Source organism: Lynx canadensis, chromosome C2 (assembly GCF_007474595.2).
Source record: "Lynx canadensis isolate LIC74 chromosome C2, mLynCan4.pri.v2, whole genome shotgun sequence".
NCBI classification, from domain to species: Eukaryota; Metazoa; Chordata; class Mammalia; order Carnivora; family Felidae; genus Lynx; species Lynx canadensis.
This window is the reverse complement of record NC_044311.2, coordinates 72,657,527-72,670,986: the sequence shown is the minus strand read 5'-3', so window position 1 is coordinate 72,670,986 and position 13,460 is coordinate 72,657,527. Positions and strand designations below refer to the sequence as shown.

General features: G+C 34.7%; 1 protein-coding gene across 3 annotated transcripts in view; it reads left to right on the top strand.

The window, feature by feature from the left end:
* Positions 1–13,460, top strand: part of CCDC39 (coiled-coil domain containing 39) — a 72,533-nt gene that overhangs the window by 30,811 nt on the left and 28,262 nt on the right. For all 3 annotated transcript variants that reach the window (XM_030329055.1, XM_030329054.1, XM_030329053.1), the window contains 6 exons: positions 2,604–2,723; positions 4,582–4,728; positions 5,999–6,157; positions 6,913–7,005; positions 7,102–7,230; positions 10,837–11,028. In XM_030329055.1, the coding sequence (XP_030184915.1) occupies positions 2,676–2,723; positions 4,582–4,728; positions 5,999–6,157; positions 6,913–7,005; positions 7,102–7,230; positions 10,837–11,028 (768 nt within the window). In that variant the 5' untranslated portion in view covers positions 2,604–2,675. The remainder of the gene's footprint in view (positions 1–2,603; positions 2,724–4,581; positions 4,729–5,998; positions 6,158–6,912; positions 7,006–7,101; positions 7,231–10,836; positions 11,029–13,460) is intronic.

Here is a 13,460-nt window from a genome sequence, read left to right as displayed (position 1 = left end):
TATGGAGAACAAACAGAGGGTTACTGGAGGGGTTGTGGGAGGAGGGATAAGCTAAATGGGTAAGGGGCACTAAGGAATCTACTCCTGAAATAGTCGTCGCACTATATGCTAACTAATTTGGATGTAAATTTTAAAAAATAAAAAGTGAATGATAAACCTTAAGGACCTTATACAAAGTGAAATAAGATGGACACAAAAGGACAAATCCTGTATGGTTTCACTTATATGACATACCTAGAGTAGTCAAGTTCATAGAGACACAAGTAGAACGGTGATTTCCAGAGGCTGGGTGGGGGGTAAGAGGAATGGGGAGTTAGGGTTTAATGGGCACAGAGTTTCAGTTTGGGAAGATGAAAATTTTTAGGTGGATGGTGGCAATTGTTGCACAACACATAAATGTACTTAATGCCATTCTTCTTCTTTTTTTTAAGTTTATTTATTTTGAGAAAGCACACAAGCAAGGGAGGGGCAGAGAGGGAGGGAAGGAGAGAGAGAGAGAGAGAGAGAGAGAGAGAGAGAGAGAATCCTAAGCAGGCTCCATGCTGCCAGTGCAGACCCTGACGTGGGGCTCGAGTGAGATCATGACCTGAGCTGAGATCAAGATTTGGATGCTTAATGGGCTGAGCTACCTAGACAACCCGATGAATGACACTCTTCTTAATGTACACTGAAAAATGGTTAAAATGATAAAATGTATGTTTATGTACATTTTACCAAAATTAGAGAAATGAGTGGTGGGAATTTTATAGGCCATATTTTTCTGATCATAAGCCAATAGGATTTATAGTAAATGATTTAAAAAATTATTCTCCATTTTATGGACTGTTTGCCTGCCCCTCCCATTCAAATGTTGAAGCCCTAATCTCCAGTGTGTTGGTATTTGGTGGTGGGGCCTTTTGAAGGTAATTAGGCTTAGATGAGGTCATGAGAATGTGGCTCCCATGATGGTATTATATCTTTATGCGAAGCGGAAGAGAGACCAGTGCTCTCTCTCTCCACCATTTAAAGATGCAGCTAGAAGGCACTGTCTGCAAGTCAGGAAGAGAGATTTCACCAGAACCAAATTTTCTAGTACCTCAATCCTGGGCTTCCTGGCCCCCAGAACTCAGAGAAATAGATTTCTATTCTTTAAGCCACTCAGTCTATGATATTTCGTTATGGCGGCCTGAGCTGACTAACACCTCCATCTTAAATACTTAGGCCAATTTCTCAGAAACCTAGATAACTCTTCTATCATGGAGAAATTGAAAGGGAAAAGTTAGTCTTTAGAAAACAATAAAAAGAGACTGCTTCATACCTGTATCCGCTGGAAATAGGAAAAATCTTACTTAGAGAAAAGTTACAGGCTTAAATGCCTTAAATGCCTTCATTTTTAAATCCATGCTTTAGTTAGCTTGGGTTGCTATAACAAAATACCATAGAGTGAGTGAGTAAAAAGACATGATTTATTAAAAAGACATTTATTTCTCACGGTTCTGAAGGCTATAAGTGGAGATCAGGGTGGCAGGGTGGTTGGGTTCTGGTGAGAGCCCTCCTCTTGGCTTGCCGATGGCTGCCTTCTCACTGTGTTCTCACATGGCAAAGAGAAAACAAGCTCTGGTCTCTCTTCTTCTGACAAAGACACTAATTTTACAATGAGGGTCCTACCTGCATGTCCTAATTTAAACCTACTCACTTCCCAAAGGCCCACCTCCAGATACCATCACATTGTGGGTAAAGGCCTCAGCATATGAATTTGAGGGTGACACAGACATTTAGTCTATAGCATCAATGTGACAAAAAAGTAAAATAATTAAAACCTGTTCTTAATAAATTTTTAAAAAAGAATAACAAAGTGAACCAAAGAGGGAATTAGAAGAAAAACTGAAATTAATGAAATAAAAACAAAAATACATATTTAGTATGATTTACTATGTTTAATGAAATATAGGAGATAACATATAGTACATTAGTATTTTATTACTTCCTTATTTAAAACATTCAAATAGCGTCTTTTGCACTTAGTGGATTTGTTGTGCTCCTCCTGGGTTGTAGCCCCAAATTTGGGAACCACAGATCAAGACTATAAGGAAGGATATTTTTGTTATGTTGAGTTTTTATATTGTTTTGAGGGGTGATGTATTCTAATTGTCCTGGGAATCTATCTTGTAATTTCCTAAAGTTTTTTGTTTGTGTGTTTGCTATGCATTTACATTGTTTTGTTTCTACTCAGGGTTTTAATTCAATGACACACAACATACATTAAGAAAGAGGTCTTAAGCACATGGAAGTTTGTTCTGTTCTGTTAAGCTCTGTCCAAAATCTGTTTATTTTGAATCAGGGAGGAGCTTGTTATACCTGATGTCCGCTGCTTTTAAAATTTATGGTTTGTGTTCTGTGTTTTTGTTACATCTGTTATTATGCTCTTGTTTGCTCTAGAGATGTTGTGGTTTAATTATGTAATAGGATCTCTTTTTTTCCTTTTAAGTACTGCTGTATGAAAATTGCGTTTTAGCGGTGGTTCCTGAAAGATTTCTGAGAAATCTTAGAGATTTCTATTCTATTTTAATATAGTGCTAATTTTCCCACAGCAATGTCTAAATTATCACATGTATTATTTACAGTTGTCAAAGCTGCAGGAGGAAAAGTCAAGCTTGCAAGATCAGCTACGTGACTATGAAGATCGAATTAATGCTATGACTTCTCACTTCAAAAATGTTAAGCAAGAGTTTTCGTTTACGCAGGTATAGTAATCTTGACATTCATGTTGATTAGGTCATGTGTAGTCATGAACATTTCACATTGCATATACATCTGTGATTTTATTTTAGACATACACGAAACTTTAGCATAGCTAACTATTGTAAATGTAACCTTGAACCTGAAAGTAAGTAGGAAAAACAGGCTTTTGAGGAATTCGCTACCGTCACCAAGTTCGAGGAATAATTAACTCATTTGAAAGAAGAAATCATTCATACAGTGTAACGTAATATTAGGCAGCAGATTATATGAGAAGGGTACAGTGACGGCAATGAGAAAAATTCTAAGCCAAAATAGACCTAATATAACATGTGACAGAATTTCCACCTCATTTTCACTTTTACAGCACGACCCACTGGGGCCTTTTTGAGTGGGAACAAATAGTTCACACATTTCAGTAGCCCTTAGGACACCACATTATTTTAGGATCCTGAGATAGTAGGAAAGTTAAATTATATCTAAGACACTAGTTAAGATAACTGGGGAAAGTATAATGCATTTTAGAAATATTACTACAAATAATAAAAGTTAAAACTTAGAGTGATAAGTATATTTGTTTTATGGACAATCTATTCATGTGTAGAACATCATTCCCTGATGATGCCCAGCAAATAGCTCAGCAAATCAGCCTTGGAGAGTTTACTAACTTCCATATCAAACTATTTTTTTAAAAATGCATCTACCTTTCTTTGAAAGGTATGTAATTCTTAATAGTGAACAAAGCATGTTTTTAATACCAATTTATAATTAATATTGATAAGTAACCATTGTGTGGTTTACAGATTTTATTAGGAAGCAGCAAATTGATGAACTTTTAGAAGCAATACTTGAGAGTTTTGAATCCTGATATGATTAATTAATAAACTGGACAACATCATTCTTTAAGTTATTAAACCACTGAGTTGGGGATTTGAAAGTCAGAGATTCTAGGGGTGCCTGGGTGGCTCAGTCGGTTAAGGGTCTGACTTTGGCTCAGGTTATGATTTTGTGGTTCATGGGTTCAAGCCCCACACCAGGCTTGCTGCTGTCAGCCTGTCAGCTCAGAGCCTGGAGCCTGCTTCAGACTCTGTGTCTCCCTCTCTCTCTGCTCCTCCCCTGCTCACACTCTGTTTCTCTCTGTCTCTCAAAAATAAATAAATGTTTAAAAATTAAAAAAAAAAAGAAAGTCAAATTCTCTGTGGGTGTATATTTCATTATAGTCAAACCTTAGTTAAATCGGATAATAGTTATAGAAGACAATAAACTTCCTATAGCATTAACAGCTCTAATAATGTAAAAATAATACTGATGATGATAACTTAGAAGCACTACAAACTCAGTAGTCAATAAATACAATTTTATTGAGTAAAGCTTAACACAAAGGCATGGTTGTTTACTAATATATTCTATGAAATATTTATAACCATCGGTGTTTACATAGTCACTTATAAATTATCTCTGCAATCAGCTTATGTAGTCAGTTTATAGAAACAACCCATTTCCTAAAGTATTTTTAAATAAATTTTATTTATTTTTTAGGTAAGTCATGAGTTATATCTTTTTAACTCTTACCATATAAACTTTGATTTTCTGCAGTTTTTCTAGACCAACATAAAATCTAAAAATGGCTGACAACAGTATTTTCTTCTAGGTCATTCCATGAACTGACTTTCTTACAACTAGTAAGCAACACCAACTACACTGAATTGTAAAGTCTAACATGGCTTAGGTTTCAGAGAAGTGGAATTACTAGTACTTAATCTAAGTATTTTGTGGGAACTTTTTTTGGGCTAATGGGTTATTATAAATATTGTATAATGTTAAAAATTAAAAAGTCTTTCTATCTTGTAAATTATTCTGTAGTCTCTTTGTAAAGCAAGAGAGCATGAGATTGAAAGTGAAGAGCATTTTAAGATCATTGCTGAGAGAGAACTGGGACGAGTGAAGGATGAAATCCAACGACTACAAAATGAAATGGCTTCAATACAGGAAAAGAAAAGTGATAAGGAAGTATGTGTTGAAATGTTACTTAAAATTTTGTGCTATTAGTTCTTTTTTCCCTCACCAACAAACACTGATTTTCTTTTCTTTTCTTTTCTTTTCTTTTCTTTTCTTTTCTTTTCTTTTCTTTTCTTTTCTCTTCTCTTCTCTTCTCTTCTCTTCTCTTCTCTTCTCTTCTCTTCTCTTCTTTTCTCTTCTTTTCTTTTCTTTTCTTTTCTGTATGGGAAGGGCATTCATTGGTTTCCTGACATTTACAAAAAACATTGTTTTTTGGACAATGAAAGGCTTGCGGAGTTGTCATTTGAATGAAACAATGATAGAATGTTGCACTTATTTTCCTACTATTCATTTGCCAAATAGTCATTGAGCTATACCACGTGCAGAGTACCATACTGGCTATCTACTATGCAATACTAAGCATCATTTATTCATAAGTATCATATGATACTAGGCATAATTTATTCATATATTTTTAAGGGCCACATTAAAAATTACTTTTAATATTTTCATTTTTAATTCAAAATTTTTACCTTTCATATCAATTTATCAGCCTATGACTCTAATATTAAGCTACTATAAACTCTTTTTCTCTTTTCCTTCATTTTTAGTTACCTGATTTGGACGTTCTTTCCAAATTTGATTCTTCTCTTTACATATGCATATATATATATATATATATAAACACACATATATATGTATATGTATGCATACATATTTTAATATATTAATTTGTACTTGTTTGCATATTGACTTGTTTTCTTTTGTGGATCTAGATTTGTTAAATGAATACATTTACAGAAACATTTTTATCTCGTTAACAACTATATTTATTTCAATTAGAAGTACTTCTAAAATTTGCATACCACCTCTTAGTGGCAGCAATCTGATTGGAGCTGTAGGGGACTTGTCTCAGGCTTAGTTAGCATATCAAGTACATTATTTTTATTCAGATTTGGTGGAGTGACTAATATTAGAGATTGCTCTGGGGGAGTTTCCCTAAAGCCTTTTTAAACAACCTGTGGCTCAACTATGATTCTCATCTTTTATAATCTTCTCCCTTCTATTTTATAACTAAAGAATTAAATATAAATGTGGTTACATGATTAAATATGGTATGTTACACACACACACACACACACACACACACATATATGTGGTGGTAAGAACAGGATTTCTTCTTTCCTTTTTAATATGTTCTATAGTATTTAATGTTTTATTTTAGTTTGTATAGTAAATAATATTTTGTAATCTCCCCCTAACCCTTTTCTTTGGAAATTAGACTAACATATTTAAAACTACTCAAAAATTGGATAGTTTGAAATGTCAGATGAACTGGGACCAGCAAGCCTTGGAAGCCTGGTTAGAAGAATCAGCTCATAAAGATAGTGATGCCCTCATTCTTCAGAAGTACGCACAACAAGATGATAATAAAATTAGGGTGAGAAATTATAAATTGTAATGTTAGGTTTTCTCTGAATCTGTAGTATGTGATCCTTTTTACCGAAATTTGATTTATAATTTTAAAGCAGTAGTTCTTAAACTTTTTTGAGTCAGAGACTCCTTTGACAATCTAATAAGCCAAGGATCCTCTCTTTAGAAAAATGACTGTACTCAAATAGTTACAAAATTTTACTGAGAGTTTTATAGATCCTCTGAAACCCTCTGACCATTTAGGAATCCACAGACTCAATTCTGATTGAGAAGAATTCTCAAAAGTATTTCAGAGAAGAAAGTTTTTTACTAAAATGTTGTATAAATATTTTAACTACTTTTATCTAAATAACGGTTTGAATTTAACATAGTGTTTGCTGATTTGAGACTATAGTGCTATTGATTACTTAATATATTATTATAACCATTACTTAAAATCTACTTGTAATTAAATCTGTTAATACTTTTGTATTATGAAACATGCTATTTTCTAATAGATATGATACAAAATGCATTATTTTAAATGACAAATTGTTAATGTTTTTTCTAACTAAAAAGTATTAAAAGTCTTTTTAGAAACAGTTTAGTTTTCATTGCAACCCTTTGGAATTAAAAGGAAATGTATGAATTATTTCGTAGTTGTTTTAGATGGCAAATAAATGTGTATCTATAATATAATAATACTTAACGTAAGACATGCTAATAGCTTTTAAGTGAATAAAACAATAATTATGAATATTTTTACATGTAACTACATCATAGGCACTGACATTGCAATTAGAAAGACTGACTTTGGAATGTCATCGGAAAAGAAAGGTACTTGACAACGAACTTACAGAGACTCTAAGTGCACAGGTTAGTTTAGTGAGTATTTTTATTTCTTAATTGTCAAAGGGATGTATGCAAAAGCACTTAAATTCACAAAAATGTTATTTGCTCTGTATTTGACAGTTAGAATTGGATAAAGCAGCACAAGATTTTCGTAAAATTCATAATGAAAGACAAGAACTCATTAAACAGTGGGAGAACACAATAGAACAGATGCAGAAGAGAGATCGAGACATTGATAACTGTGCCTTGGTAAAGTAGTTGTTTGGTCCTTGCAATGTTCAAAATTATTCTCTTTTGTATTTAACCCATTCATTTCAAATGTAACTCACATTGCTATTTGAAAGTCACTTTTGTAGCAGGGTTTAATAGTTTTGGTAAATGTTTTCCAAGCTTAACTCTTTCCATTTAGATATGTGATTTTATGAAGATTATTTACTTATGGTATAATGATGCTGAAGACTGGATCCTGCCATCTCTGAAATGTGGAACAAGAGAAAGTCAATAGATAATGTTGGTGCAGTAAAGCCAATGCTCTGACTTACACATGGTTATCCACAGTGTTTTGAATTTAACGTATGTGCTATTTGGTAGTAATTACTGGTGTAGGGAAATGAGCTTCATGGATAGTCAAGAAACAAAAAGGGAGAGTCAGGAAAGAAACCTAAACTGTGATAAAGCTTTCACTTTTGAAACTGAGGCACCCATAATAGGTTAGAAGCATGGAAGGGAAGGAATACCACACTGATTAAACATAGACCTAGTGTTATCTTTTGCTATTTTCAGAGGTTAATTTAGAAGTTTTTTGAAAATCATTAAGGAACAAAATAGGGGTGAGTAAAAATGGGAAGATTAGGGAAAGTTGGGAAGGAGAAGGAATTGAGGAGGAAATAAAGCAGATGAGAAGATGTTTTAACTTCCATTCTAAATCTACTACATGGAAAGGCATTTGGCAAGTGGCTCAGGTCACTGGAAGTTTGGAATTCTCATATCTGTATGAGGTTTACTTGTTATATGTGACTTAAATATAAATATTTTATTTTAAATGTCTGTAAGTGACCAACATTTTATCAACAAAGTGGCCTATGCCTTCTTTGGAGGGACAAGGGAGAACCAGTTTTGACTATGAGTTCGACTTAATTCTTAATGCTGATCTTGGCTTTAAACATCAAGTCCTGACTGCTTCCTCTTTGTAAATCAAATGTGATAGATCCAAGACTGCAGATCTATGTGCAATAGAACTGCATTCTCTTACAACCCCACAGCTAAATTGACTCAGCCTGCTGATTTGGCAAAATATACAGCTGGTCTCTGGTCATATTCATATTGGTTCCTTATTGACATCTCCTGGTTGTCTGTATTGTAAGAGAATAGGGAGGATGCTAAGAAGTGGCTCCATAGGTAGGGGTTTGCTTCTGAGTGTTTAACAACTGGCTCCCCATTTGTAGCATTTCTGATTTCTGTGGTGAAACTACTTCCATACCAACATGACTCTGCTCAACAGAGTTGAAAAGAGATGTGTCAGTCAGTTCTGGTGAGCCAGTGCAAGCCAGTTCATACCGCTAGAGGATTTAATCTCTTGTTCCTCTTCCTCCAAAACAGTTCCTGCCTTCTTAGTGTCTTCTTGGCAGGAGTCTGAGTATATGAACCTATGAACCTGAAATTGGCTTTTTTTTTTTTTTAAGTTTACTTATTTATTTTGAGAGAGAAAGGGAGGGAGAAAGCGTGCTTGAGAGTAGGGGAGGGGCAGAGAGCGAGGGAGAGAGAGAATCCTAAGCAGGCTCTGGGCTGTCAGTGTGGAGGTTGACATGGGACTCCATCTCATGAACCATGAGATCACTACCTGAGATGAAATGAAGAGTTGGATGCTTAACTGAGCCACCCAGACTCCCCTGAAATTGGCTTCTTAAAATAAACTTTTGCATCATTTGGAAAAGGAAAAATATTTTTCTATTATGCTTTTATTCCAGTGTAGAAATTTTGGGACATTGCTGTACTTATCAGCATCACCTACATAAACTTAACTGTGAGTAGATAACACTGTTAAAAAATGTGAATGTTGAAGTAGGTGTTAGAGTATCTGATTAAATGGTAGAAAAATCAATATAAGGCAGAAAATTCTAGAATGGTCATTTGACATATATGAACTTAGGAAGTTTTGACCTGTCTTTGGTTGAATAAACACAGCAGATCTATAGAACGCTACATTATATAATGTTAATTGTTATAGAAAACATATAGGAATACTAGACTGAATAAAGATTTTTAAAAAATGTACATTTCAGATATATATCCACTTAATATGCTAATATGTACAATATTACCTGCTGCATTTCTAAAATTTATTGATTTCAGATACCCTCTGAAATTATATGATTTCACATACCCTCCCCCAACCTGATTTTCTGTGATTAGTTGTTTCGTGGGACCCCATTTGGGAAAACTTGAAAGAAATACATTTTAGAGTAAATTTTCCTTCTCCCTCCAATTCATTCAATACATTGCTGTCAACATCACTTGTAAAATCATAGATGGCCTTTTTATTCCTCAGCTCTAAAATCTTCTTTGTTTCACATTGCTTAAAAATTGAACCTCTTGGGGGATGCCTGGGTGGCTCAGTTGGTCCAGCATCCAATTCTTGACTTCATCTCAGGTCATGATCCCAGGGTTGTGGGATTGAGCCCTGCATTAGGCTCCGTGGTGAGCAAGGAGCCTGCTTAAGACTCTCTCTCTCTCTCTCTCTCTCTCTCTCTCTCTCTCTCTCTCTCCACCACCGCCCCTGACTCCTCCCCCACTTGGGCTCTCTCTCTCTCAAAAAAACACAAATTTTTTTTTAAAAATTGAAGCTTTTTAACATGGCAATTGGAAAATTGAATTTATTCACAGTTGGGTCCTAACCTCTACCTTTCCAGCCTCATTCCTTTCATCTGTACCTCCCCCTTCTTAATATATGCCCATTCTATGCCTGCTTTCCTACCCTACACCTTAACCACATTAGAGCATTTATGCATATCCATTTATTTTTTTAGGTCTGACTTAAAAGAAGCCTCTTAGGTAATGCCTTTTGATAATTCTTCTCAGGTAGACTTCATCATCTCTTTGTTCCCATGGTGCTTTGTTCACATCTCAGTTACTACTTTGTATATTCTGTTTATTTTGTATTCCCAAGACCAAAGGTCTTGAGTGAAGGTATTCTTATTGAAACCAATAACTAAAATTTTATTCTCAAAAGATGAAAAAAAAAAAAAAACTAGTCCTGTGAAATATTTGGAAAAACCATTGGAATCCAACTTTCTATGTAGAAATATTCAACACTGTTATGTTTTTTTAGATGTCACCTTTTGTTGATAAAAGATTGATATTTTTCTCATCTCTTTAGCCAAGTACCAGATTAAAGAGAAAGAAATCCTTAAAAATATGAGCTTATAGATACTGATGTATAGCCTATTAATATTTTGTTTTTATTCATATAAAAATAAACCTTTTTTTATACATTTTTAAATGTTTTATTTATTTTTGAGAGAGAGAGTGCAAGTGGCAGGCGGGGGGGGGGGAGGGGGGCAGAGAGAGAGGGAGACATAGCATCTGAAGTGGGCTCCAGGCTCTGAGCTGTCAGCACAGAGACTAATGTGGGGCCCAGACCCATGAACTGGGAGACCATGACCTGAGGTGAAGTCAGATGCTTAACCAGCTGAGCCACCCCAGGGCCTCTAAAAATAGACTCTTTAAAGAAAATATTGTCCTAAGAATTTTTGATCAAATACTGAATTTGGTTTAATAGAAAAATAATAACTAATTTCCATTTTGTTTATTTTGTTCATCATATTAAACATATATTTAACATATTTTTAATCTTAGGCATTAGCAAGGATAAAGCAGGAAATAAGAGAAAAAGAAAATTTGGTTAAAGAAAAGATCAAGTTTTTGGAAAGTGAGATTGGAAATAACACAGAGTACGAGAAAAGAATTTCTGTTGCTGATCGGAAAGTTTTAAAATGTAGAATGGATTATCAGCGTCATGAAACTAATAGAAATCAGCTGAAGGATGAGGTATGTTAACTAATAAGACTGGTTTGTGTGTTTATGACAAATTACTATAAAAATAAGCATAAAGGCTCTCCTTTGATTAAGGAACTGCCTTCTAGTTCTTTGTCTTATGTCCCTTCACGTTGTGGAACTTTTTGGGTATTCCAATGGCGCCCTGTTTGGTGAAGGCAACAGGAGTGCCAGTCATATCACATGTGGTATGAAGGGGTCCCCCTGGAGTTGTATAGCACACACCTTGCTTGTCACACGTGGTGTTTTGTAGGTGACTTGAGGCAAAATGCTCCTGAGGGGTCTAGACTGGAAACCATAATTATAACTTCCAAAGGGGCAGATGTGAAGGTGAATGTTGTAGTGATGACCTGAAGTGGACATATAACATGTCCAGTGCTACATATGTATGGTGGTTTTAACTCAGAGTAGGTGGAGCTATTTGCTTAAGTTCAGTTTCTCACCTTGAGAAGGGATAATATTTCAGTCTGGTAGTGAGACAGTGTAGGGGTAAAATACCTTGAACAGAGAACAAAACTTTTCCTGCTTTGTTCATTTCTTCTTTCGCAGGCACACATGCCCAACTAGATTGTTCCATAGGGAGTGTTTGCCACAAAGGAATTTTTATGAAATTTGTGTCTTGAAGTCACATTAGCTGAAGTTACTGCTGTTTAGTCAGGAAACTGGAATATTGTAGAGCATTTCATTCTATAAGTTGTTATACTTTTTATTTCTGATAAAGAAGGAAAGATGTTTTATTGTCCAAAAAAAGAATAATTACTTAAGATCCTAAAATAGTAAAATAAGCAAATTTCTTGCCTAAATTAAATGTCATTGCTAATAGTTCATTCTTAAAAATTTTTAAATTGCAGAAAAGAATGCAGGGATTCATTCATTCATTTGTTCATAATTTGTTTATTGAGATGCAATTCATATATAATAAGTTACCCTTTTGAAGTATGTAATTTAGTGGTTTTTAATATTTCATAGGATGTGCAACCATTACCACTATCTAATTTTAGACTGTCTTTTTCTTTCAAAAAGAAACCTTTTGCCCACTAGCAATCACTCTGCTTCCCTCCACCTACCCAGCCCTGGCAACTACTAATCTACTTTCTGTCTCCATGGATTTGCCTATTTTGGACATTTCATATAAATGAAACCATATCATACAGAGCACTTTATGTCTGGACTCTTTTACTGAAATAATGTTTTCAAGGTTCATCCATGTTATATAGCATGCATTAGTACTTCATTCATTTTTTTCTCTCCAAGTTTTAAAATTTTGTTAAAGTACACATAACATACAGTTTACCATCTTTTTAAAAAATATTTATTTGGGTGGGGGGTGGGAGACACAGAATCCAAAGCAGTCTCCAGGCTCTGAGCTGTCAGTACAAGCTGTGAGATCATGACCTGAGCCGAAGTCAGGTGCTTAACTGACTGAGCCACCCTGGCGCCCCTACAGTTTACCATCTTAATCATTTCCCAGCATGCAGTTCAGTAGTGTTAAATACATTCCTAATGTTACCCAACCATCACCATCATCCATCTCCATAATTCTTTTCTTCTTGTAAAACTGAAACCCTGTACTTATTAAACAGTAACTTCCCATTCCCCCCTCTTCCCAGCTCCTAGCAACTACCATTTTGCTTTCTGTCGCTAGGAGACTACTCTAAGTTAACTTCACATGAATCAGACAGTATTTATCTTTTTGTGACGGCTTATTTCATTTATTTTACTTAGCATGGTGTCCTCAAGGTTCATCTATATTGTAGCATATGTCAAGGTTTTCTTACTTTTTAAGGCTGATTCCTATTCCATTGTATGTGTGGACCACATTTGGCTTACCCGTTTATCTGTCAGTGGACACTTGGGTTGCTGCCATGTTTTAGCTATTATGGATAATGCTGCTATGAACATGGGTGTACAATTATCTCAGAATTTCTGGATGGCAATTATGGTAATTATGTTTCTGATTTTTTAAGGAACCACCATAGTGTTTTCCATAGTGGCTGTACCATTTTACATTCCCACTAACAGTGCACGAAGGTTCTAATTTCTCCATATTCTCACCACCACTTGCTATTTTCTTTTTTTGGCGACAGTCATCCTCATGGAAGAGTGTGAGGTGGGATTTCATTGTATTTGACGTGCATTTCCTTAGTGATAGATGATGTTGAACATCTTTTCATGAGCTTATTGGCCATTAGTATATCTTTTTTGGAGAAATGTCTATTAAAATCCTTTGCTCAGTTTTGAATCAGTTTATATTTGTTGTTGATGAGTTTTAGAAATTTTCTGTATATTCTAGATATTAATCCCTTAGCAGGTATATGATTTTGCAAGTATTTTCTACACTCTGTGGACTGCATTTTAACTCTGTTGATATTGTCTTTTGATGCACAGAAGCTTTTAATTTTGATGAAATCCAATTTGTCTATCTT